The 23,090-nt window shown below is 36.5% G+C and overlaps 1 protein-coding gene across 2 annotated transcripts; it reads right to left on the reverse strand.

Moving 5' to 3' along the window:
• Nucleotides 1-246: 246 nt before the first annotated feature.
• Nucleotides 247-22,175, reverse strand: LOC127118366 (potassium channel SKOR). Of its 2 annotated transcripts, XM_051048549.1 has the most exons (13): nucleotides 21,578-22,175; nucleotides 11,581-11,805; nucleotides 11,343-11,406; nucleotides 6,146-6,485; nucleotides 5,060-5,355; nucleotides 4,163-4,243; nucleotides 3,186-3,284; nucleotides 2,278-2,499; nucleotides 1,932-2,117; nucleotides 1,707-1,782; nucleotides 1,330-1,624; nucleotides 743-861; nucleotides 247-631 (listed from the first exon to the last, which is right to left on the reverse strand). In XM_051048549.1, the coding sequence occupies exons 1-13, from the start codon at nucleotides 21,841-21,843 to the stop codon at nucleotides 390-392; spliced, it is 2,511 nt and encodes an 836-aa protein (XP_050904506.1). In that variant the 5' UTR covers nucleotides 21,844-22,175; the 3' UTR covers nucleotides 247-389. The 2 variants fall into 2 exon arrangements, with proteins under 2 accessions (XP_050904506.1, XP_050904507.1); XM_051048550.1 differs by lacking the exon at nucleotides 21,578-22,175 and having other exon boundaries at nucleotides 11,491-11,704.
• Nucleotides 22,176-23,090: the final 915 nt, after the last annotated feature.

Below are 23,090 nucleotides of genomic sequence, written 5' to 3' on the forward strand. Positions count from 1 at the left end.
AGCCCAAAAGCACTTTCGACAAATCCAACACACATGCTAATAGGGTGTTATATAATTAACAGTTTTGGGGTAATATATAGTATTTAGGAATCACTTCTTATCTTGTTAGAATTTTGAAATTTGGCAACTGTATTTCTGTTGTTCAACCTCAAATTGATGGTTATGTGGGTGGTTCTTGCAATATAATAAGTATGTTGACTTTTGGTGAGTATACCAAAAAAAAACTAGTACAAAGTGGTGTTGATGATTTGATCTTAATTACTATAATAATGGATTTTAACTGCATAGAACATTAATAAGATCAAAGTATTGCCATTATTTATAGATTACAGGACATTACAAGGAGGCCACATTATTATATGATTGTAAAAGAACCATACTATAATTGCCTAATGTGTTTCGCTGACTAAATACAGCTTCTGATCGTCCTTAATCATGCTCACATCAGTAATTTTACCAGCATCTTCGGATAAAATACAAGAGTCACTAGAAAATCCTATCTGATCTGATGCTGTTTTGATTAGCTCTTCAATGGTGTGTGGAACCCATAATACTATACCCATTTTTCTATAATCTTTTGGACCCCATGGGTGGAAAGGAAATACTGTGCACTTCTTTGGATGTACTTTATCTGGAAAAATGAGTTTACAGCAGCATGTGATTAAGATTCAAGAAAAATTAGATGCATATCAAATTTATTTGTGTATGTATTGAGGTGTTCTGTTACGTAGCGTATCAGTACCTGTAATTTCTTGGGAAAAAGGGAATTCTGTCAAATGAGCAGATTTTGCATCTTCCAGCATCTTTATAAGATTCTTATTTCCACTCATCCGAGCTTCATCAAGCGGAGTATTTCCCCATCTGTTTTGTAATGGAGTGAAAAAGAACAATAAGTTTGGTTATGCTTAATGCAAGTAACAATGAAAAGGAAAGAAACAGCAAAGGTATAGTATATTCTAAATAAACAGTTCAGCTAAGTGTTTGAAATTAGGGAAAATATGGAGAAGGAAAAAGAGAATTTTGGTGGAAGAAACACTAGTAATGTCTATAAACACCATTAAGAACTCACAAGTCACAACACAATACTCCTAATACCATGTTGAAGTTCTGATATGGAGTTGCATGTCCAGAATATGATATTAATGCAATGTTTGCAAACTATAATTATATGGTTTAAAGGCATGAATTCTAGAAAGCAGAAGCCTGGCGCACTTCTAAACTAGGCCAGCTTTAAATAAGCACGTTCCTTTTTATTTTTCAAGTGAAAACAAGTATTAAACACTAGTCATGTGAGTTTGAACATGTAAAATAAGAATCAATCAACAGTACCTGTCTTTAGTAAAAACACTGGCTCCAGCTTCTAATAGCAAGTTTGCCATGAAGACTAAACCTACAGATGCAGCAACATGTAGAGGGGTTCGATAGTCGTAATCTTTCAAATTAGGATCCATTCCATTAGATAAAAGCCTTTTAACATAATCCGGATCTCCTCTTGCAACTGCTGTGCATAAAAAACTACCACTATCATCTATCTTCATAGAGGCTCCTTCTCTAACAAGTAAAGAAGCAACCTGATCGTGTCCATTCTTAACTGCTTCAAGTAGTGGTGTGTTCCCAAAGTTATCTATGGAAGTACCGCATTAGTGATGTTTGCATCATGTTAAATTTTAAGTTTGATCCTCGAGGAATATCTATAACATAATTACCTTTGATGTTGATGTCTACACCTTCATGAATAAGGAGAAGCGTGATATCTTCATACCCTCTGCATGCCGCAAGATGCTATTGGAAAAACAATAGAGGTTCTTATCAGGCAAACGTTTTTATAACAGCATTTGTAAGTGGCAGTTAATTAACTACCACACCATAGATGAAAAGGAAGAAATTGATTGATAACATGACATCATAGTACAAAGTTTCAAGCTCCTTACCAAAGGTGATCTTCCATCATAATCTGTCTTCTTAGGATCAGCTCCAGCTCGAATCAAACTTTTTAGATGATATATATCACCTTCAAAAGCTGCTCTATTGACCTTCAAAGCAAGTTCAAATTCTAGCTTTCCAAGATGAAACGTGATGTCTGACTCCAATTGCTTACCTCTAATAGACTCTTTTCCCTATTAAAACATGAGATATTTATCTGTCTCATGATCAGAAAATAATCCATTCCATGTTCAACTAGAGTCTATAGAGAGTAGCATAATACATTTTTAACTCATTTCAGAGGCTCTATTAAAGGGAAAATGATGTCAAAACTAATATAAATGACACGATTACCTCTACAAGGTTGTCTAATAATTTCTTCCCATCATTAAAGTATATATCTAGGATATTTGAAAATGATTGTTTATCAAGCCGCAGGACCCTGCACAACTCACAAACACGAACAGTATATGGCTGAGGGATGTTGCAAAGAATTGATATTTCTCCAAAGGAACTGTTGTTCTCTAAAAGTGAAACAGTTTCTTCGGACCCATCTTCAGCTGTGCCTACTTCCTCCTGCATTGAAAGAATTTTGGACATTCAATAAACGTAAATTGAAATCCGTCTTCAGTTGAAAATTTTCAAAGAATTAGTCCTAAAATTCATACTAATCTTGTTTCCTCTTTGATGACCTACTGAAGATATGATGAAGCACATTCATCCGATTCTCAAAGCCGCTATTCTTATAAGGAAATACAATATAAAGAAGTAAGAAAATTCAGCATTATCCAGCATGTCTCGGGAATAAAAGGGTATGAATACCTATGATGCATAGGTACGGGTTTGAGTACAGATATTGGTACAGGATACAACTTTTTTTTAAAAATCAAGGCACAGATCTGTAGATAAAAAACTAGATTATTTATGTTATGTTACATAAAAGAACTAAATTGTTCAATTCATGACAAAACATCATAATAAAGTTTCAAAAGTCAAAAAATTGTGTAAAGTTACAAAAACAAAGAAACTAACATACATAAATAGTATTATATTAATAGATAAAAAAGCAACAAAGAATAGTGAGATGAAAAAGAGTACCACAAGTACTATACGCAAACCAATACCGGGTACATCACCATTTTTGAAGTATCCATGTTTTGGAGATGAATACCGATATGTCTCTATGACTAAAAATTTCAGAAACTTGGAAGATGAGAAAAGATAAAAATTGCAGAAGTGGTTCTGGAAATATAAAATCTTACCAGCACGCCGTCGCAGACAAAATATAGTTGATCTACAACGTTTCCTTGTTGCAATATAACTTCTCCAGGAAGAAAGAATTCCTCGTGGAGCCTAGTAACCTGAGAGATAAAGGAACGTAAATTATTATCACTTGACATTACACACGCAGGAAATGATAACAGGCAAGAAATTCTCATTATGCAAAGGTGCCACTAATTTTATTCAATCTGCAGAAAAAACCCATACTAGCAAGTTTTTTTTATAACTACAAAGTTCAACCTTGAAACTAAAAGTGGCAATATCAATATAAAGTTTCTACATATATATAGAATATTTTTATGACACACACACATGGTATATAATCGAAATATATAAAATAAGTACTATTTATATTTACGCATGCATGCACACGTATGTAATTATATATTGAGAGGTGGTGAGGGAGAGAGGAGCAAGATAATAAGTGAAAACATAGTTGATTTTTTTGTGAACCAAGGGTGAGAAAACATTGTTATTATTTAGATAACTTTTCTTTGGACAAAAATTCGTTCTATCCCAACACTTTGTTGAGTAACAAGTGTTTGGATTTTTGTCTTGTTACTCGCCTCTTGATCTGTGTCCATTGAACAATTACCATGACTTTTTTGCAAATCAAACAGACACTTCAAGTCTTTCAATGATAAAATTAGTGTCCCTTGTTAAAGTTTAAATGAAAAAAAGTCTCCCTTGTTAACAATAAACACCATGGACAAGAGCACATAATACATTGATAGCCATTTCCAGTTTCCCTTGTTAAAGTTTAAGTGAAAAAAAGTCTCTTGTCAAAGAAAAACCAGCTAGAAAGTATTGATCCCCTCAGTTTTAGTAGTAATTTGTAGATTGCAGATTAAGTTCAAAAAGCAAAAGGGAGCTTTCGGCATTATTCACCAAAAATGCAGATAATACAAATGTAATTTTGTAATGATATATGCTAGGCAATGGGGAAAACATTACTTACAATCTGATTGATGAATTCTGAAGAGCATCCTCTAAAAAGGGGAATGTTTTCAATGTATGGCAAATACAATGATTGGGATATCTGCAAAGAGTAATTAGTTTGTTACACAATAACCTACAAACCAAATGCTTTCATGTAAAATGTGAACAGAAGATGGCTTACAATGCCAGCAGAAAATTTATCGGGACAGGGTGGAGTCAAAAAAATAAACAGAAAAGTATGAATTTTTTAAAACAGAAGAATGAACAGAAAAGTGAATCTGGCTAATAATATGGTGGTTCATATTAAAATATTTCATTAGTGTAATATAAAAAAAATCGACAATATAACGTGTCATCATAAGTCATTTCATTTTAGCCTAAAAGTTTAATCTATCACAATTTCCAATTGAATAGTGAATATCAAGAAAGTACTCTACTATAAAAAAATCTCACAGTATAACATGTCAATCCTTTAGAACCTAAAATGTTATCTTGCCTACGTTGAGAAAAGCTTCAATAGGAATTTAATGTAGTGATAAATCATTCGAGAGTCTTTAACTGAAATTTCTTTTATACATGAACACTTAGCAAACTCTATACTTTCAAATAGTATCATTTATTGCATATTTATCATGCACTTTCCTTACAAGTTACCGACAGTAAGTGCATTCATCACAAATTTGAAACTTATAGCACTACAACAAAACAGTGTCGGCCAAAAGCTCTATAGAGATAAAACATAGGGAAATTCCACAACTAAACCAACAAAACTTGATTCCAATAAACAAATATCAACAAGATTGGAAAGCATGTGGCAAAGCAAGATATTGTGGTGAAATAAATAGGAATAATGACAACAATGATTTCCTTAACCAACCATAAATAATGTTCAAAGACCTCTTCTTTCTCTTGTTACCTTAGATCGAATAGAAATAGGAATGTCGTGAAGGACAACAGCGTCGGTATAGCTGCTCTCAAACTGCAAGCGCACGTGACCCTTTATTTGTTCACGGATATCCCTGCCAAGTTGATTTCTATTCATATATTTCATCAAATCTCTCATCCTGTCCCTAAACTTTTCAGTCTTTGATCCCTTGACTATCAAAGCTGTCATGTTACCGATCAAATAAGCACCCAGAACCATGTCCAGTGAAACATAAACCATTACGAATACCATCTCCCTCATATTTACAGCATGTATATCACCATAGCCTGTGGAAGAAAAGAAATTTGCAAACATGATTCATTCAAAATAACTTTCTAAGAGAGATAAGATAGTATACAATTTGGACACTATAAAATTATTGAGATCAATGCAAATAATACATGGATCTAGAAACCCATAGAAGAGGTTCTGATAACTGTCAGTTCATTCATTTAACCTAGAAAACCTTCAGCAGATGCAGACAACGGTAACAGCAGCTGTGTTAGATATGAACAAAGGTTCAGATTTCAATTTTGCTGATATGGCTCACCAGGACAGTAATTTCATAAAAACTGGTTCTTTTGAGATTTGGTCGGTGAGAAAACAGTGGCTGAGTTTCTGCTGCTTTATTTTTCAAAGCACTAAAACTTGAGCTACTATGACATCACATCATTGACATGCTTATCAGTAGAATTCTGTGAATACTTATGACCAATAACTACAACCAAGACTTACGCTACTAAGTGTAGTTGGTTGCAGGATTAAATCATGCAAACCTAAATCCATTTTATTTACTGTAAAATCTTTTTAAATGGTTTCTTTCTCCTACAACTTTCTTCAAACTACCTCTAATCCTTTATTAGGAATTTCTTTCATATTTATCCAGCACTGTAAAGATATGTCAAAGTTCTACAATTAGCAACCAATTGCCAGCACACCCTTCTTCTTTTATCTAGAGTGACCAGCTATTTAAAAGTTGGAAGCAGGCCACTACATAGGCTTGGTGGAGATGACTAATGCTAGAAAACATGAAAATCATTCTGCATTGTGAATTAAAATTTAAAGAAAGAAACCTACCGACAGTAGTCATCGTAACAATAGCAAAATACAATGATGTCGTGTAGCGCTTCCAAAGATCAATTTCTCTGAACTTTGAATAACTATAGTCACCCATTTTCAAACTTCCTATCCATGTGTAACCCTCTTGTGATTCAGGTAGTGTAGTAGCCAAATAGTAGAAAATACAGGCTGCTGTGTGGGTGCAGTAGAGTTCAACAACTAAGAGTTTCACAATCCGAGCAATAATGTAATTGATACGTATGTCTTTTTCCAAATTCATGAAAAATTGCACGACTATCTGCGCCCTATATAATCTGATCCACAATAGGTACCTCACTTCCTCTCTCCATCCACAAGCCTGTTCATTAAAGGTTATCTTGGTGGTTAGAGCAAGATTCAAGAACTGAAAATTTTCAATAATAAAGAACTTGCTGCAAAACCAGAAGTCATAACAAAAGCCTTTAACATGTTTGTATAACAAGTGCCATTCTTCGTCTTCTCAGGCCATGTCTCAAAACCAAACAGCCAACATTAACCCTAACTTGTGTTTAGCTAAATAAGTTGCACAGAGAGTCTCCAAGTACAAAATCCTGCCATTTAATACCAGCCTTTGTAACTTGTGCAACATAATGCTGTAAGCAACATGACTAATGACTAATATACATTATTAAATCTGTAAACTTGTGAACCAACGAGGCATTCTATTAATGTAATTAACTAGCATGATGCTTAAATACGAAACAGAAGCAGAAGAAAAGAACCATGACACATCTGCTGTTGCTATAGGACATAAACGAAACGCTCTAAATGTTCCATACCAACATAAGAATGTTATTTGTATTTCAATTTCAAGTATTGGGATAATCTATCAAGATATTGAGCAATTTATGTCTTTTCCCTAATCAACCAACAAATAGTTGCCAAGTTGAGTAGACATTTGACTCAACTTGGTATACATGTATATTATAATGATTTAATCAAATCCTATAAAACCTCCATGGCTCCATGAAGAGTTAAAGAAAAAGTAAAATGATGATAAAGGTTCATCTAGTTCTGGCAATTGACATTTTATTGCAAATTGAAAAAAATGCTAAATGCATACTCCCTCCTATTAAAGAATAAATGCATAAGAGAATAGAAATTAGAATGTACTTAGCTTAAAGATAATAACTAACTATTGCTGAGCTGTCACTGAGTTGTTGTAACTTAGTACACTCAGTCTGCTATAAATAGCAGCAGTGTTATCTTGTGTAACTAACTTTTAGTAGTTCATTCAATAATCAAAACAGAAAATGAACACTTCTCTGAATTTCTAATATGGTATCTAGAGCATGAGATCTCTCTCAGCCATGTATTCCGTTGAAACGAAGAACACGTCACCCTCACAGAATGTGAGTTATTCGAAGATCGATGATGGGTCTTCGCTGAAAAACGCATTCAAAACCTTCGTGCAGAAGATTACCATCAAATTGGAGAATTTGAACTTCCGCTCATGGAAGCAACAGGTTGAAGGTATTATCCGAATTCACAAACTTCATCGCCACCTTGCGAACCCTAACATTTCTCCTTGTTACCTTTCTGTGGAGGATCGTGCATCTGATACAGAAAATCCAGCGTATGTTGCTTGGAATCAACAAGATTCGCTTCTCTTCACCTGGTTTCTCACCACTCTTTCTGATTCGGTCCTTCCTCGAGTCGTTAAATGTGTTCACGCTCATGAAGTTTGATCCGTTATTGAACAATTTCAGCAAACGCATATCTATGCGAAATCCAGACAGTTGCGCTATGAGTTGCGAGGCATTGAGAAAGGAGATCACACCATTGCTCAGTATCTCAGACGAAATCAACAGATTGTTGATATTCTTGAGTCCATCGGAGATCCAGTGTCTCATTGTGATCAGCTTGAGACGATACTTGATGGTCTTCCACCTGAGTATCAGGCATTAGCTTCTATTATCCAATATCGCGATGAGCCGTGTGCACTTATTGTTGCTGAAAAAATGCTTCTATCTCATGAAGCAAGACTTGACAGAGCTCCTCGCACACCAATTCAAGAATCTCTCACAGTTAACCTAACTCAACATAGTGTTACACCATCGTCCAACCTGACACAATCAATGGTTTCAACTGGTTCTGAGATTCCAACTGAAGTTCCTGGTCAGGATATGGTGCAGCACTTTGATGGGTCTCGTGGTTTTCGTGGAGGTCGTTCCAATGGCAATAGAGGAGGAGGTCGCAATGGAGGTAGAGGTAGAGTTCAGTGTCAAATTTGTTCCAAAGTTCGACATGATGCGTGTATGTGTTACTACATGCACTCTTCTCAACCCTCTCCAGCTATTCAGTGGAGGAATTCAGCACCAAACTTATTCACTCAGTCACCTTAGTCTAATGTTTGGCCTTCAGGTGCACCTCATTTCAATACTCAATGGCCTGCGCCATCTCAGCCTCAGTTTAATAATCAGTGGCTTGCATCTTCTGCCTCTTCATCTTGGCATGCACCATCCTCAGGATTCTCTCCACGACCTCCAGCACCTAATAACTCTCAATTCTCTCACAAGCCTCCTCAAGCCTATCTGGAGCTACACACCATGTGACACATAGTGCTGAATTTTTTTGGACAGTGTGTCTACTTCAGGATCTGACCAAGTGTTGCTTGGTAATGGCCAAGATTTGCCTATTACCTCTATTGGCACAGCCACACTACAGTCCACACACAAACAACACACTAAACTTAACAAAATCTCTTGTTAGTTCCTAAAATCACCAAATTTTTTATCTCTGTGAGTCAATTTGCAAGGGATAATGAGGTATATTTTGAGTTTCATCCTGACATCTGTTTGGTGAAATCACAGGCTACCTCTGAGGTCTTACTACAGGGTGCTCTTGGAAAGGATGGATTGTACTCTTTTGGCTCTCTGCTACAACTCAACCCTCTCCTACATAAAGCACACCTCTTGTACACACACTTACTACTACTACTACTACATCTCACAAAGCACCTTTGAATTTTTATGTAAATAAAGGTAACCCTACTTTGGGACCTTCTTTGTATGCACAATGGCATAACAGGTTGGATCATCCTCATCGTGAGGTGCTCAAATCTGTTCTCACCACATGTAATATACCTATTCCTATGCAATCAAAAATGGATTTCTGTGCTGCTTGTTGTCTTGGTAAAATACATAGATTACCTTCATATCCTTCCACTTTAGTTTATAAAGCACCATTTGAACTATTGTTTACTGATGTGTGGGGCCCTGCTCCCATGATCTCATCCTCTGGATTTAAGTACTTACTCACCTGTGTAGATGCATTCACAAGGTATACTTGGATTTTTCTTTTGAAGCAAAAATCTGAAGTCTACTAAGTTTTTACCAAATTTCTAACTCATGTCACTACTCAATTTAACTGCCTGGTCAAATCTGTCCAAACAGATGGAGGTGGAGAGTTTCAACCTCCCACCTTCTTTTTTGCTAAACAAGGAGCCACTCAAAGATTGACTTGTCCTCACACTCATCATCAAAATGGTACAGTTGAGAGGAAACATAGGCATGTAGTGGAAAATGGCCTAACTCTTTTAGCTCAAGCTAATCTCCCTCTAAAGTTTTGGGATCATGCCTTTCAAGCAGCAACTTACCTTATCAACAGAATGCCAACTTCCACACTTGGTATGGACTCTCCCTATCTAACCCTCTACAAAACTGAACCTGACTACAAACATCTCAAAGCTTTTGGATGTGCTTGCTACCCTCACCTTAGACAATACAATCCTCACAAAATTGCCTATCATTCAAGGGAATGTTTGTTTTTAGGCTATTCTATCAATCATAAGGGATACAAATGTTTGTCAAGTGATGGGAGAATCTACATCTCTAAAGATGTTCTCTTTAATGAGATTAGATTTCCCTATAATGATATGTTTCCTTCATTATCCCCTGCTGCTACATCTACTTCTTCTACCCCATCAATCTTAGCCCCTCTTACTTTTCCTTTTGCTGCACCACCCTCCTCTCAACCTGCTTAGACTGCCTCTGCAGCACCTAGTCCTCTTTCATCCCCTCACGAAACCCAAACTGCCTCTGCAGCTTCTAATTCTTCCTCCAGCTCAGGTCATCAACATCACAACAGTTCTTCTTCCTCTGCTTCTTCTTAAACATCCCATAACACTGCATCATCCTCTCATTCTTCTGCCTCTCACAACAATGCATATTCCTCTCCTTTTCTCCTGCATCTCACCATGAGAATTCCTCACTGCAAACTATTACTCCATCTGTTTCCTCTTCATCCATCAATACTGGTTCCTCACCACTCTCAAGGATTCATCCTCTAAACACTCACACTATGGTCACAAGAGCCAAGGATGGCATAGTCCAACCAAGGCTCCATTCCACACTACTCTTGATTGAACTTGAGCCCACATCATATAAGATGGCACTTAAGGATCCTAAATGGCTTGATGCCATGAAAGCTGAACATTCAGCTTTGCTCAACAATCACACATGGACTATAACTCCTCTTCCTCCAAATAGGAGGGCTATAAGATGCAAATGGGTCTTCAGAATTAAGAAAAACCCTGATGGTTCAATCTTGAAGTACAAGGCTAAGCTTGTAGCTAAAGGATATCGCCAAGTACAGGGTTTTGACTTTCAAGAAAAACCAGTTACTGTGAGGGTAATTCTGACATTAGCTATCTCTAGAAAGTGGCACATCACTCAACTTGATATGAATAATGCCTTTTTAAATGGCCTACTTGAAGAAGAAGTCTACATGCAACAACCACCTGGTTTTAGAGACAAAGATCAAGAAAGCTCAAGAACAACTTCACGCAAGAATCTCCTCAACTTGTGGGGAAGATATTAGAGAATAAATGCATAAGAGAATAGAAATTAGAATGTAATTAGTTTAAAGATAATAACTAACTATTGCTGAGCTGTCACTGAGTTGTTGTAACTCAGTGCACTTAGTCTGCTATAAATAGCAGCAGTGTTATCTTTTGTAACTAACTTTTAGTAGTTCATTCAATAATCAAAACAGAAAATGAACACCTCTCTGAATTTCTAATACCTCCGGCCTTATAGAACCATTGTGAAATGTGAACAGGCATTATAGAAAACATTTTTGAAACAATGTTTAGAATCATAATAAATTATATAGGCCAAATCAATTCACGGGCAAGCAATGCAAGTACTCAAGGTTTATCCAGAAGAATTAGAACCTTGTAGATGAGGTCCCATGGCATACATCCAAGAAGATCAATGACAAAACTAGATTTTAGATACCTGCAAAAAAAGGCATAAATCAATTTAAAAAAAACAATATGCTGACCACTGTCCCACCTATAAACATGGTTAATGACCATATACCATTTGATGTGTGTCTCTTTAACACTAATAAACACCAATGAAGCATTAAGATCTTGGCAATAAGAAGAACATCATGAGGTGTAAATTTACCGCATAGCGATAGGAGCACGACTATAGACCATGCGATAGGTCTGACTGTCTCTATAAGCAACAAAGAACCGCAAAACAATGTCCACAAGAAAAGCAAGCTGTCCTGTGATGTCCAGTATAAAGAGATTCTCTGGCAGGCCACGAAAAAATCCAAACTCCAATGGGGTGAAGAATGATGAGTATATTGCCCATAATAATCTGAAAATGGTCCATGCCCGATACCACCTGCATTGCTTATCAATATCAGCATCAAACCATTTAGTCTTCCATTAATTTTTAAAAAGATTAATCGATTGTATGAAGAAAATAGAAAATGAGAAAAATATGTGAAAAAAATAATAGGAAAAAAAGTAAAAATATAAAATAAATTTAAGCTATTGTCTATTTACAATAGAATAAAATGAGAAATAGAAAAGAGTGTTGTCTATATTTTTTGAAGGGATAAAAGCAGCTTAAGTAAAAAAAAGTATTATTTAATTAATTCATATTAAAGTTAATGTATTTTTATTTAATTAAGCAATATAAACAATTTTATATAGTTATTTTAAATAAATTCAAATGATTACATTATTCGAATTTTTTTTCAAAATAATCATTTTTTTTAAAAGAAATAATCTAAAATAACTAATTATTCAAAAAAATTACCATAATAATCAGGTTTGGTAACGGATTTGGCGCATCCCCAATGCATTAAGAGGAGGCGTCAATAGCATTAGCGCATGCATTGGGTTCCTTATGAGGAGGCGCCAATGCTAGTGGCACCTGCATTGGGCCTCATGAGGAGGCGCCAATGCTAGTGGCGCCTAGGTGCATTTGGTTGTGTGGGCGCCCATTCATCTGGCGCCTGCATGTCATGGTCATGTGGGCGCCTGAGGGATTGGCGCCCACATGTTTTGTACAATTGATGTTCCGTCTCTATAAATGCCACTCATTGGATGCAATATTTTTCACTCAAACTCATCTCTTAATACCATAAATTGTCTAGTTCAACCACCATCGACTTCAATTCTCTCTGTTTCAACAATGTGTGTATACATTCAAAAACAAAATGCTGATGTAATATTTTTTGTCGTTGCAGCTCCCATACAGGTTCGACTTTGGAACACAGATACGTTTGAACGTCTTAATCGGACGTTGTACAGTTGGTTAGAGGGAGAAATTGGAGAGGGTGAACGAATTAGAAGAATACAATGGCTTGTGTCCAGGTTCAACCAACACGGAGAAGTGCGCGAACGGGTGGATATTAAGACCGACCAAGACGCTCGTAGGATGATGCATTACATATTCAAAATTGTTTTGATGGTTGTAATTGCATAGTTCTTGTATTGTATTTGTTATAATCATCTGTGTTACTGTTTATGTAATGGTACTTTTGTCACAAACGTTTAATATGAAATAAATTTAGTTTTTCATATATTGCAATAGAGGTACATGTAAATTTATCTGGTTGTGCTCGTTCCAACACTAGGACAGTTATTACGATTGTGACCTGGTTGAAGGCATGAACTACATAGTCTAACCATTTTGTTGGCCGTATCCATTTCGGTTTGAATCCGGATGCTGTTAGGGCGACCCTTTTTCTACCTTCGCATAACTTCGTTGTGCCAGACGATGTCCCCTTGATATTCTGGCCAATAATCCTCTTTTGCCACTATGGAAAAACTAATTTTATAAACATTTGAAAGGCTGGCGACTTTGTAAACTTCAGATAGCAAGTAGGATGGATCCCTTCGAACCTTTGAGCATGCCGCAATGACATGGGAGCAGGGGGTACGAAAGACTTGGAACTTTCCGCAGTCGCACCAACCTCTATCTAGTTCGACTCTGTATTGTCCCATCGGCATGCCCTCATTGTGATCCATGGACTCGGCAACACTAAACCAACCTTTAGTTCGGTCAAATACCGTAACCACGTGTGTGTTTGCTTTGGCAACTTCATGTCTGATGAATTTCATTGAAGCATCACTGAACAACTGTCCAGATTGCAACACTGAACTCCATTTTGAGCGTCTGGTTTCAAACAACGCCCCTAGCCTGGAATATGTAGCCTGCACCAAAGCGGTTATTGGTAGGTTACAGATGCCTTTGAAGACAGAGTTCATTGATTCCACAAGATTTGTTGTCATGTGGCCCCAACGCTGACCGTTGTCGTATGCCCTAGTCCATTTCTCCAATGGAATACTATTGATCCACCGTACCGCATCTTCGTTTGACAATCTTATTTCCTCGCGGAAGTGTCTGAAAGAAGGTTCTGATAATACGTAACCTGCATTGACAACCTTATTCCGCAACGTCTTATCTTTGATTTCCCGCATGAAATTCTGAGCAATATTTCTAATACATAACACATGCGTCGAAGGAGGATTTTGCCAACCGTTGTCAATGTTATTATATGCATTGATGATTGAAGGGTGTCTGTCGGAGATCAAACACAAGTTAGGCTGAGGTGCAACGTGCAATCAGAGATTTCTTAGGAAAAAACTACATCCCTCAGCAGTCTCCCCTTCAACTAGGGCAAAAGCGATTGGAAAAATATTGTTGTTCTCATCTTGTGCCACTGCCATCAGTAACGTTCCTTTGTATTTTCCGTACAACCATGTATCATCAATTTGTATAATTGGTTTACAGAAAGAAAAACCTATGATACATGGTTGATACGCCCAGAATAGACGGTGAAATATTCTATTTCCAACAACACACGTACCATCAGGTGTATAGGCGGACAATGTTTCCAGCTTGACAATTGTCCCGGGAGCATATTGTTTTAGAGCCAACATGTATTTTGGAAGTTGTTTGTAAGACTCCTCCCAATTGCCAAACACTTTTTCAACAGTTTTTGTCCTAGTTATTCATGCATTCCTATATGATGGAGTGTACACGTACTCTGCCCTAATATGCGAGATTATTGTACTCATCTTTAATGACGGATTTTCGCCAATGACAGACAATATTTCATCGCATATTAGCTAAGAGCTTAATTTACGATGATCCTGCATTGGGTTTGTCACCATGCATATGTGATCTGGACCCATTGATCCAATCTCCCATGACTCGCTCCTCTTCCGGTACGAAGCTGACAACCTAAAAAGGCAGTGCTCATTCGGACAATAAACTTTATACCTCGACGCGTCAATTCTGTCAACTCTGAAATCAACTAATAGTTGCATGTGGAATTTTTTAATGGCTTTTACACATTCCTCTTTTGTGCGAAATGTGTCTCCTTATTTTCAAAGATCCTTGAATCTGCACGTAAGGATTGTACCATACATCTGCTGAAGGTTCATCTGACCCCAAATTTAACCTTGTCATGTGTTGGGGTGGGCAGTATACATGACTTGCTGGTATTGGCTCCTCTTCCTCTTTAGCATTCACCATCGAATTAACCATGATCTCAACTTCTTCTTCATCATCATCTGGAACATTCACCTCAGCTTGTTCGTCATCAGTCTCACAAAACACTTGTGACTGATCAATATACTGAGACACCTGTTGTTGATGTGGTAATATATACAACTCTATATCGTTGTAACCAGATTGTTCGTGACTGACAAACATATGTTGAACATCATCATCATCTCGAATCTTCTTCTGATAAAATTTTACCTGGTTTTCTGCAAACCAAACCAGACTTTTATAGATGATTTGACCCACATTACTGTACTGCAATTTCTTTTCTATTCTTTGTTTCAGATGTGAAAATTTTGATCGTCGATTTATTGTAAACCGAGTTACCTCTGTGTTTTGAAAATAAAAACCGAACAACTGATGATCAAATATTTCACCTTCGACATGGGCACTGATCATGTAATGTTGTGTGGAAGACATTTTGTTGAAATATTAAATATGTAGATAGATTTAATGGAATTGAATGCATTACTAAGTTATTCATCTGCATAGCATAAATAGCTTGGTCATTGCTAACTTGGTCGTTGCATTGATAACTTGGTCATTGTCTGTACAGGCTTGACCATGCATGCAGTAGAAAGAATCAACCATGCAGAGAAAAGAGTGATAAGAACACACATGTGCCAGGGAATCAAGGAATCTCTGAACCCTGAGCCCTAAGATTCCCACCTAGGCGCCCATTCCCTAGGCGCCATAAAGTAACTGGGGCGCCAAAAGGAAGGGCGTCTCTTCACAAAAATTGGTCTTAGGCGCCACTAGGAAGGGTGTCCCTTCCCATTGCCCTACACTAAGGCGCCAAGAGGAAGGGCGCTTCTTCCTTGCATGTGAAGAATCACATGTAGGCGCCAAGAGGAAGGGCGTCTCTTCCCTTGCATATGGTTTTTTCACATGCTCCTAGAAGAGATTCCTCACATGGTTTCTCTCACATGCTTTCTGAAGTTTGTCATTCCCTTGTCTCCCTTATCTTCTCTTGCCATTCCATGCAACCAATCACATTCATCTTAGGTTGCAAACCTACTCACTCATTCATCTATAAATAGTCTCTCATATCAACAATATCAAATCATCTTCATCAATACTCAATTATATTCTTCTACCACATTTGTTTCCTCTACCACACTCAAGCTTTGCAAAATCAAATCATGTCTTTGTTGACTATGGGCGATGGACACAGAGGCACACTCGAGAATATCTCGGCATTTGTATGTTATCTCTCTCTTTTTACTTTTTATGTTTTTAGTCTTATACCTTTGCTATCTATGTTTTTCTTACTTCTTATAGATGTGTGTTTGTTGATTATGTATTTCTTCTTCTAATTGTATTTTCTTACTTTTTTGTTATTAGGATCCGAAGCGGTTTAGATACCGTGTGTCATACCCCAAAATTTGCCCGTTAATATTCCAAAGGACTTCTAAAGGCACTCCAACTTATTTTGCAAGGCACTGATCTTAAAGGAACAAAAATCCAGCTCACAACAGGCCCAATTCAGGAAAGGCCCAAACTAGCTTGCTCGCTAGGCGAGCAATTCCTTCGCCTAGCGAAGCTTGCGATCACCAGAATGGTTGGGCTTCATCCTGAGCCCATTAGGTCAGAAATTGCCTGCTCGCTAGGCGAGCAAATCCTTCGCCTAGCGAACCTTCGCTACACGCTCGCCTAGCGAAGCCTGCAGACTTTCAGAATTTTCGGGCTTCATCCTGAGCCCATTAGGTCACCATTATCACTATAAATACCAGCACTTCAGTCACCAAAAGGAAAAAAAAAAGGAGAACAGAGGAGGACGGATAGAAACTTTGGCATAGGAACCCTGCCGACCCGGAGAATTCAGAGTAAAGAAACCCTGAAGGCAGCTCATCCGCACCGAAGCCATCGCCGCCCAATTCCCGCCGTCTAACTCATTCTGATACCAAAAGTGGTCAATCCCTTCCAACCTCGCATTGGCAAACAGGTTTGCGTATCCCTATTGTTTTATACTTTCAATTGGTAATATCTACATACATAATGCATCATGATTAAATTTTGATATATAAGTTGCTTTCGTATGTGAGTTTAAATATGCCTGAATATCCTAAATGTTTGTCCATATTATTTCTGTAATTGAAAACCATAAGGCTCAAGGATCTGGACAACATGCTGTTGTTAAATTCAACACCCGTGGCCGCTCGCTAGCACATCGCTAAGCGAGCCTGGGGCGAGTATTCGCCAGGCCTTCGCTAGGCGAGGCAGAGGCGAACGGGACAGTAGCTTACTTTTCTATTCTGATTTTTCATGTTTTATCATAACCATGCATTATTCACACTATCCTATTTACTGTTGTGATATTTTTTTTGGTGTAATCTTCGATTGCACCCTGATTTGGTGTTCTGACATGCTTCTTTTTGAGTTTCGTAAAGGTTCACATATCCCAGGAAAAGGTTATTGGCTAGGTATTCCACTTTATTTGTGGGATACCCTTGCGGAGGTTCACCCGGAATTATTAAATTGATTTTAATGTATTAATTTTGTGGGCGAAGACCCACCCTAAATTGCTTAATTAATCTTAATGTATTAATTTTAACGTGGGAAATTCCTCCTAATCACCTAATTGATTGTAAAACATTGCCTTTGAATATGTGATCTTGGACCTCTCTTTGTTGCCTTACGATCGCGATATTATGGTCATGTCCCGCGAATGTGGGGATACCCTTAGCAAAGACCCTTCGATTAAATCATCATAAAATAAACGATAGTCCCTCGGATGTCGCCTTCGAATATACAATTTTGTTCCTCGATGACCCTTCGGTGCAGCCTACGGTTAAATGATGATAGTCCCTTCGAATGCTAAGGTATCCTCACAACTGTTGCCTTCCATGACCAATCGATGACCCTTTTACATCCAAAGGATAAAACTACTTATTTCTCAATAATAAGGACAGTTTTACCCTCATAAGGATAGGAAATGCCCATAAAGACCTAGGGTAGGTATAACTCTTAATTGCTTACTCACAACCTAAAACCTTTTCACACCTCACACCTTTCAAAATATCTTTAGAAAATCACCACTTGGTATACATTCATACTAGAATCATTACCGAGTTATATTTTTCTAAACAATTTTCAAAACTAAACGAGATAACCACTTTGTATACATTCATGCAAGAATCATTACAAAGTTAAATCCTCTTTTCAAAACAATTTTCTAAATAATTCACAAACACTTTTTCAGACAAAAATAACCTAAGTGATCGAGCAATTAAGAGCCCATGGACAACCATGGATACAAAGGGTGCTAACACCTTCCCTTTGTATAATGTACCTCCCGAACCCAAAATCTAATGAAAGGTCTTTCCTGTTCTTTTCCACCTTTCCTTATTGGATAAAAGAAAAGTCGGTGGCGACTCTTGCTATCCGCGACATTGCGATAAAAAGCAAAATACAAAAAGTCCAGTTCACCGTATGACACCGTGTACATGAATATGTACCCCACGATCCTTTAATAGAACCATATATTAGAGGATATGGATTTGGAAATCTACTCAACATTGTTTCGTACTCGGTGGACTACAAGTTCATTCTGGCTTTGTTGGAGAGGTGGAGACCTGAGACCTACACATTTCACCTTCCGATTGGTGAGTGTACCGTCACACTTGAGGACGTGTACATGTTGTTGGGTCTCCGTATAGATGGAAAGGCAGTGAATGGTCGAGTTAACCAAGACAACAATATCTGCAATGAATTATTGGGTGCCCCTTTGTTAGACGACGAAACTGAGGGAGACACATCCGGTCAAGCAAGGGGGCAAGGTATAAATTTAAAATACCTAAAACAATATTATGCTAGTATAGTATTGTCCGACGATTCAACCGAGTATGAGAAAATAATAAAAGCTCGTTGTTATATTATGATTTTATTTGGTAATTTTTTGTTTCCAGAAAGTACAGGTAATTATGTAAATATAATGTATTTACCTTTATTACCCAACATTAATAAGGTAAACACTTATAGTTGGGGTTCAGCTGTGTTGGCCTATCTATATATTGCAATGTGTAGAACTGCAAAAAAGAATATCTGTACTTTTTTTCATGTGCGTATTTGCTTCAAGCTTGGGGTTGGTCAAGAATGTCGTCGCTCGCCCCGATAAATGAGCGCTCATTCGTGTTCCCGTTGGCAACCAAGTAAGTCTAACACTTTACCGTTCACCATTTAGTTAATTATATTTAATATTATAATTAACAGTAAATAATATTTTTCATTTCTTTTTTATCTTAGGTGGTCAGTAAGGGGAATGAACTATAACAGGTGTCTGAAACACGCTATTGTAGTCTATCGAAATCTATTGGACCACATTGGACATGACGATGTAATAATCCTACCCAACTATATTTTAATTTAAAAATACTTCTCAAATTATTTTCCATCTAATCATTTCGTATTGTTTTACAGTTTGTCTGGAGGCCATATCTGGGTCTGGATCATGATGTGAACCATGACGATGTTGCAATTTGGACAGCGAAGACACCGATTATCCGATTCACTATGGTGGAAATGCACCAGAGTGATCGGGTCAAACTGCAGTTCGGAATGCTACAACAGATTCCAGAATCTCCCACGTGTTTGGGGAATTGGCATCAAAAAAGGGTTGATACACAGTGGGACTATTCTGACTAGAGAGACTTTGCAAAAGACATGAGTCGTCAATGGAGGAATCGACGACAACACATCTTGAACGAACCAGTCATCCATGGTGCAAGACCCACTCAATAATATATGGCATGATTTAGGTCGGTAACAACTCAACAATTTGTATCTGAGCGCGGTATTTGATGGATCCACGCCAACTTGCTTCGTCATCGTATGCCCCACAACAATTCACCACCCAACACCAATGTGAACCCACCCAAACCCAACAACCAACCACACAACATCAACCAACCACATACACACAACAACCAAACACCCAACATCGCAACCCGTTCATGCCAACCACCCAACAACCAACCATCCAACGTCGCAACCCGTTCATACCACCCACCCAAACACAAAACCAAGAATCAAACCCCGCAACCACAACCGTCTACAGCCCAGATAATTCATATGAGTCACTTCATCGTAGCCCCCCACCAATGACCACCCAAACATCCCATTAACAGAACACCCAACCATTGTTTAACTATAGTACGCCCCAAGAACCATTGCTTCGTTTCCAAAACGACTCAATAGCCCAATTTGGGCAACTATACTGTCCCCAATTCACCCAACCTCAACGCCTTAACTATGATGACATGGGCACTGAACTCCATTACGGAAGTGTCGTTGGCCAGAGCCCCTCCGGATATTGGGAGCAAATGATGACACATCTGTCAAATACCGCTGGAACTTCCGTCGGACCTTCCAACCAGTCATCGCTCGATCAGGTCAGCACATAAAGACCCCAAACACCTCAAGAAAATCGTGGGAGACCTTGGAGACAAACTAACGCACCGGGATGTGGAACAGGGGGACGTTATAATCGGGTCGGTCATTAGTTTATTGTCAGTCCAATGTAACCAATTATTACATCTTCAATGAATTTATTTTTTTCATTACTATTTCTTATTTATTAAATAATATAAATTAAATATTAATAATTAAAAAATTAATTTTTTTAAAAAATTTAAAAAATTTAAAAAATTTATAAAAGAAAAAATAGGAGGGGGTGTATGCGCCAGATGAATTGGTGCATACATCAACCAAATGCACCTAGGCACCACTAGCATTGACGCCTCCTCTTGAGGCCCAATGCAGGTGCCACTAGCATTGGCGTCTCCTCATGAGGAGCCCAATGCTATTGGCGCATCCTCTTAATGCATTGGGGATGCGTCAATTCATCTGGCGCATCCTCTATCAAACCTGATTATTTTGGTAGTATTTTTGAATAATTGGTTATTTTAGATTTTTTTTTGAAAAAAATAGTTATTTTGAAAAAAAAATCTATATTATTCAAATTATCATATATAATTAATTAAATAAAACTAATTAAGTAATAAAAATATTTAAATTAAATTTAAATAATAATATAATATCAACTATATATTTGTTTATATAAATTCTCTTATTTTCATTTTTCACGAAAAGTAAAAATAAATCCATTCAATTCAGAACAATGCACAATGAAAATTTTACAGCTAAATTTTAAAATTTCCCGCCAATTTATTTAGTGTCTATTTAAGGAGGAGATTGACAGAAATTGTAAACGAATTTATAATTTAATAAAAAATATGTTTAGATAAATACAGTAATTAGAACAAAGGCTCATTTTAATAAATAAGTTTGTAAAAGCTATTTTTCAATAAAACTAAAATAAGCTATAATGAGTTGTTTTTATAATAAGTTGTTTTTAGTAAAATCTATTAAATTATGTAAACAGAAAGTAATTAATTTACATGGAGAGATAAATGGAACTCACACCAATCCAACACGATCATCTTCCTAATCCAACCATTTACGTACCCTCCCTAATTAAGTAACTAAACTAACAATAAGTGAATTTCATGAGTCAATAATTAGCAGTAACACTAATTTTAGTTAATAGCTTAAAAACAGAGAGAGATGTAAAGTTAAAAATAAAATAACTAACCTGTTATTAGGATCGATAACAAATTCAGGAAAAAGAGCTTTGCGACTGAACTGTCTCCAACCACTCTTTAACCCTAACTCTTTCTCTAGCAGATTGAATCTGCTTGCTCTTGATGATTTTATTCCATCTCGAACGTTACGAACTTTGTATTCTCTTTCATATGAAAAAGATGAACGAGTAGAAGAAGGTCTTGAACATGTCACTATTTGATTGTTCCTGATTTCCTCATCTTCAACCACTTCCTTCATCTCCTTCTTATCGATCATATCAATATATGCAAAATTTTCAAAAATCTTAAACGGTTAATAAGTTTCTGTTTTCGAATCTGGATGAATCTACGATAAAACTGATTAAAGTCGCGTAGTTGATGATTGTATTAATGTGTATAACAGAGAGATAATTATGGAAACGGTATTAATGGTGGTTGGATAAGAACGATGAAAATGGGGAATGGAAAGGAATCACGAGAAGGATTTGAAAATATTGGTTTATGATGTGAGTGCGAAAAGGAAGAGGATCGTGTTGAAGAGGGATGATGATTTTGATGGAGAAATATGAAAGAAAGAAATTGCACTTGAATTTCTTTCTCTGCTCTGATACAGGCGTGGGATGGCATTTTATATCCATATTCAGGGGAACCATCTTTGAAAATTAAAGTTATTACTCTCTTCACCCGTATAAAATTATAGACAATAAAAATATTTTTTTAAATATAAATTTACTTTTTAATTACAAATTATATTTATTTATTTTCTTCTTCAAATAACTTCTAAAAAAAGAAAATTTGTTACACGTTTGAAGTGTTAGAATTAATTTATTAATTAAGTTAAGGTTAAATATGTTATGGTTTCATAAATATACTATAATTTAATTTTAGTTTCTAAAAAAATTATCTTTTTAATATTTTTCGTCTATATTTTTAATCATTTCGTTAATGAAAATCAACGTTGTTACTGTCAAATTTTTGGTGACTGGAGGTACATGTAACAATGACATGAGACACCACTTTTCAATTTTGATAATTTTATAATTAGTTAAGTATATAAAGACAATAAAGTTGTCATTAAAGCTTTAAGATGAACATCATACTTAAACTTGAAAATGATAGTTGAGATGAGCTAACCCGCATCTAATTAGTAGCAAATCCATCCCGTATCTTAAATCTTCAAATTTTTTTCATTCTAAAGAGATGCTTCTGCTTATAATGACTTAGGCTTAAAAGAAATTTAATGATTTTTTTCATGTGTGATTGTGCCAGTTTGTTTTAGCTTTAAAAAAATAGATTTTTTGTTTGTATTTCTGAAAATGGATTTTACAAAAATGTTTTTAAAAATATTAAAAGTTTTTCTAAATTTATTTTTTATAAATTAAAAGATTGAGTTGTTCATTGTATAACATAAATATACATTATTGAAGATCAAAACATAGTCAAAATCACAATTTCTTAAAAAAAAATGTATCTCAAAAATGATTTTAGAAAAAGCTATTTGAAATAGCTTCAAAATTAAGTGAT

The sequence above is a fragment of the Lathyrus oleraceus genome, chromosome 2 (genome assembly GCF_024323335.1).
Source record: "Lathyrus oleraceus cultivar Zhongwan6 chromosome 2, CAAS_Psat_ZW6_1.0, whole genome shotgun sequence".
In the NCBI taxonomy this organism is placed as follows: domain Eukaryota; kingdom Viridiplantae; phylum Streptophyta; class Magnoliopsida; order Fabales; family Fabaceae; genus Lathyrus; species Lathyrus oleraceus.

Excerpts from the sequence above, each read along its gene's own strand:
- LOC127118366 (XM_051048549.1), bottom strand. The coding sequence starts at position 21,843 with ATGATCGATAAGAAGGAGATGAAGGAAGTGGTTGAAGATGAGGAAATC. Across the intron at positions 4,244-5,059 it reads CTATTTCTATTCGATCTAAG|ATATCCCAATCATTGTATTT; the intron begins GTAACAAGAGAA and ends TACTCTTTGCAG. Across the intron at positions 632-742 it reads TTTTTCCCAAGAAATTACAG|ATAAAGTACATCCAAAGAAG; the intron begins GTACTGATACGC and ends TCATTTTTCCAG.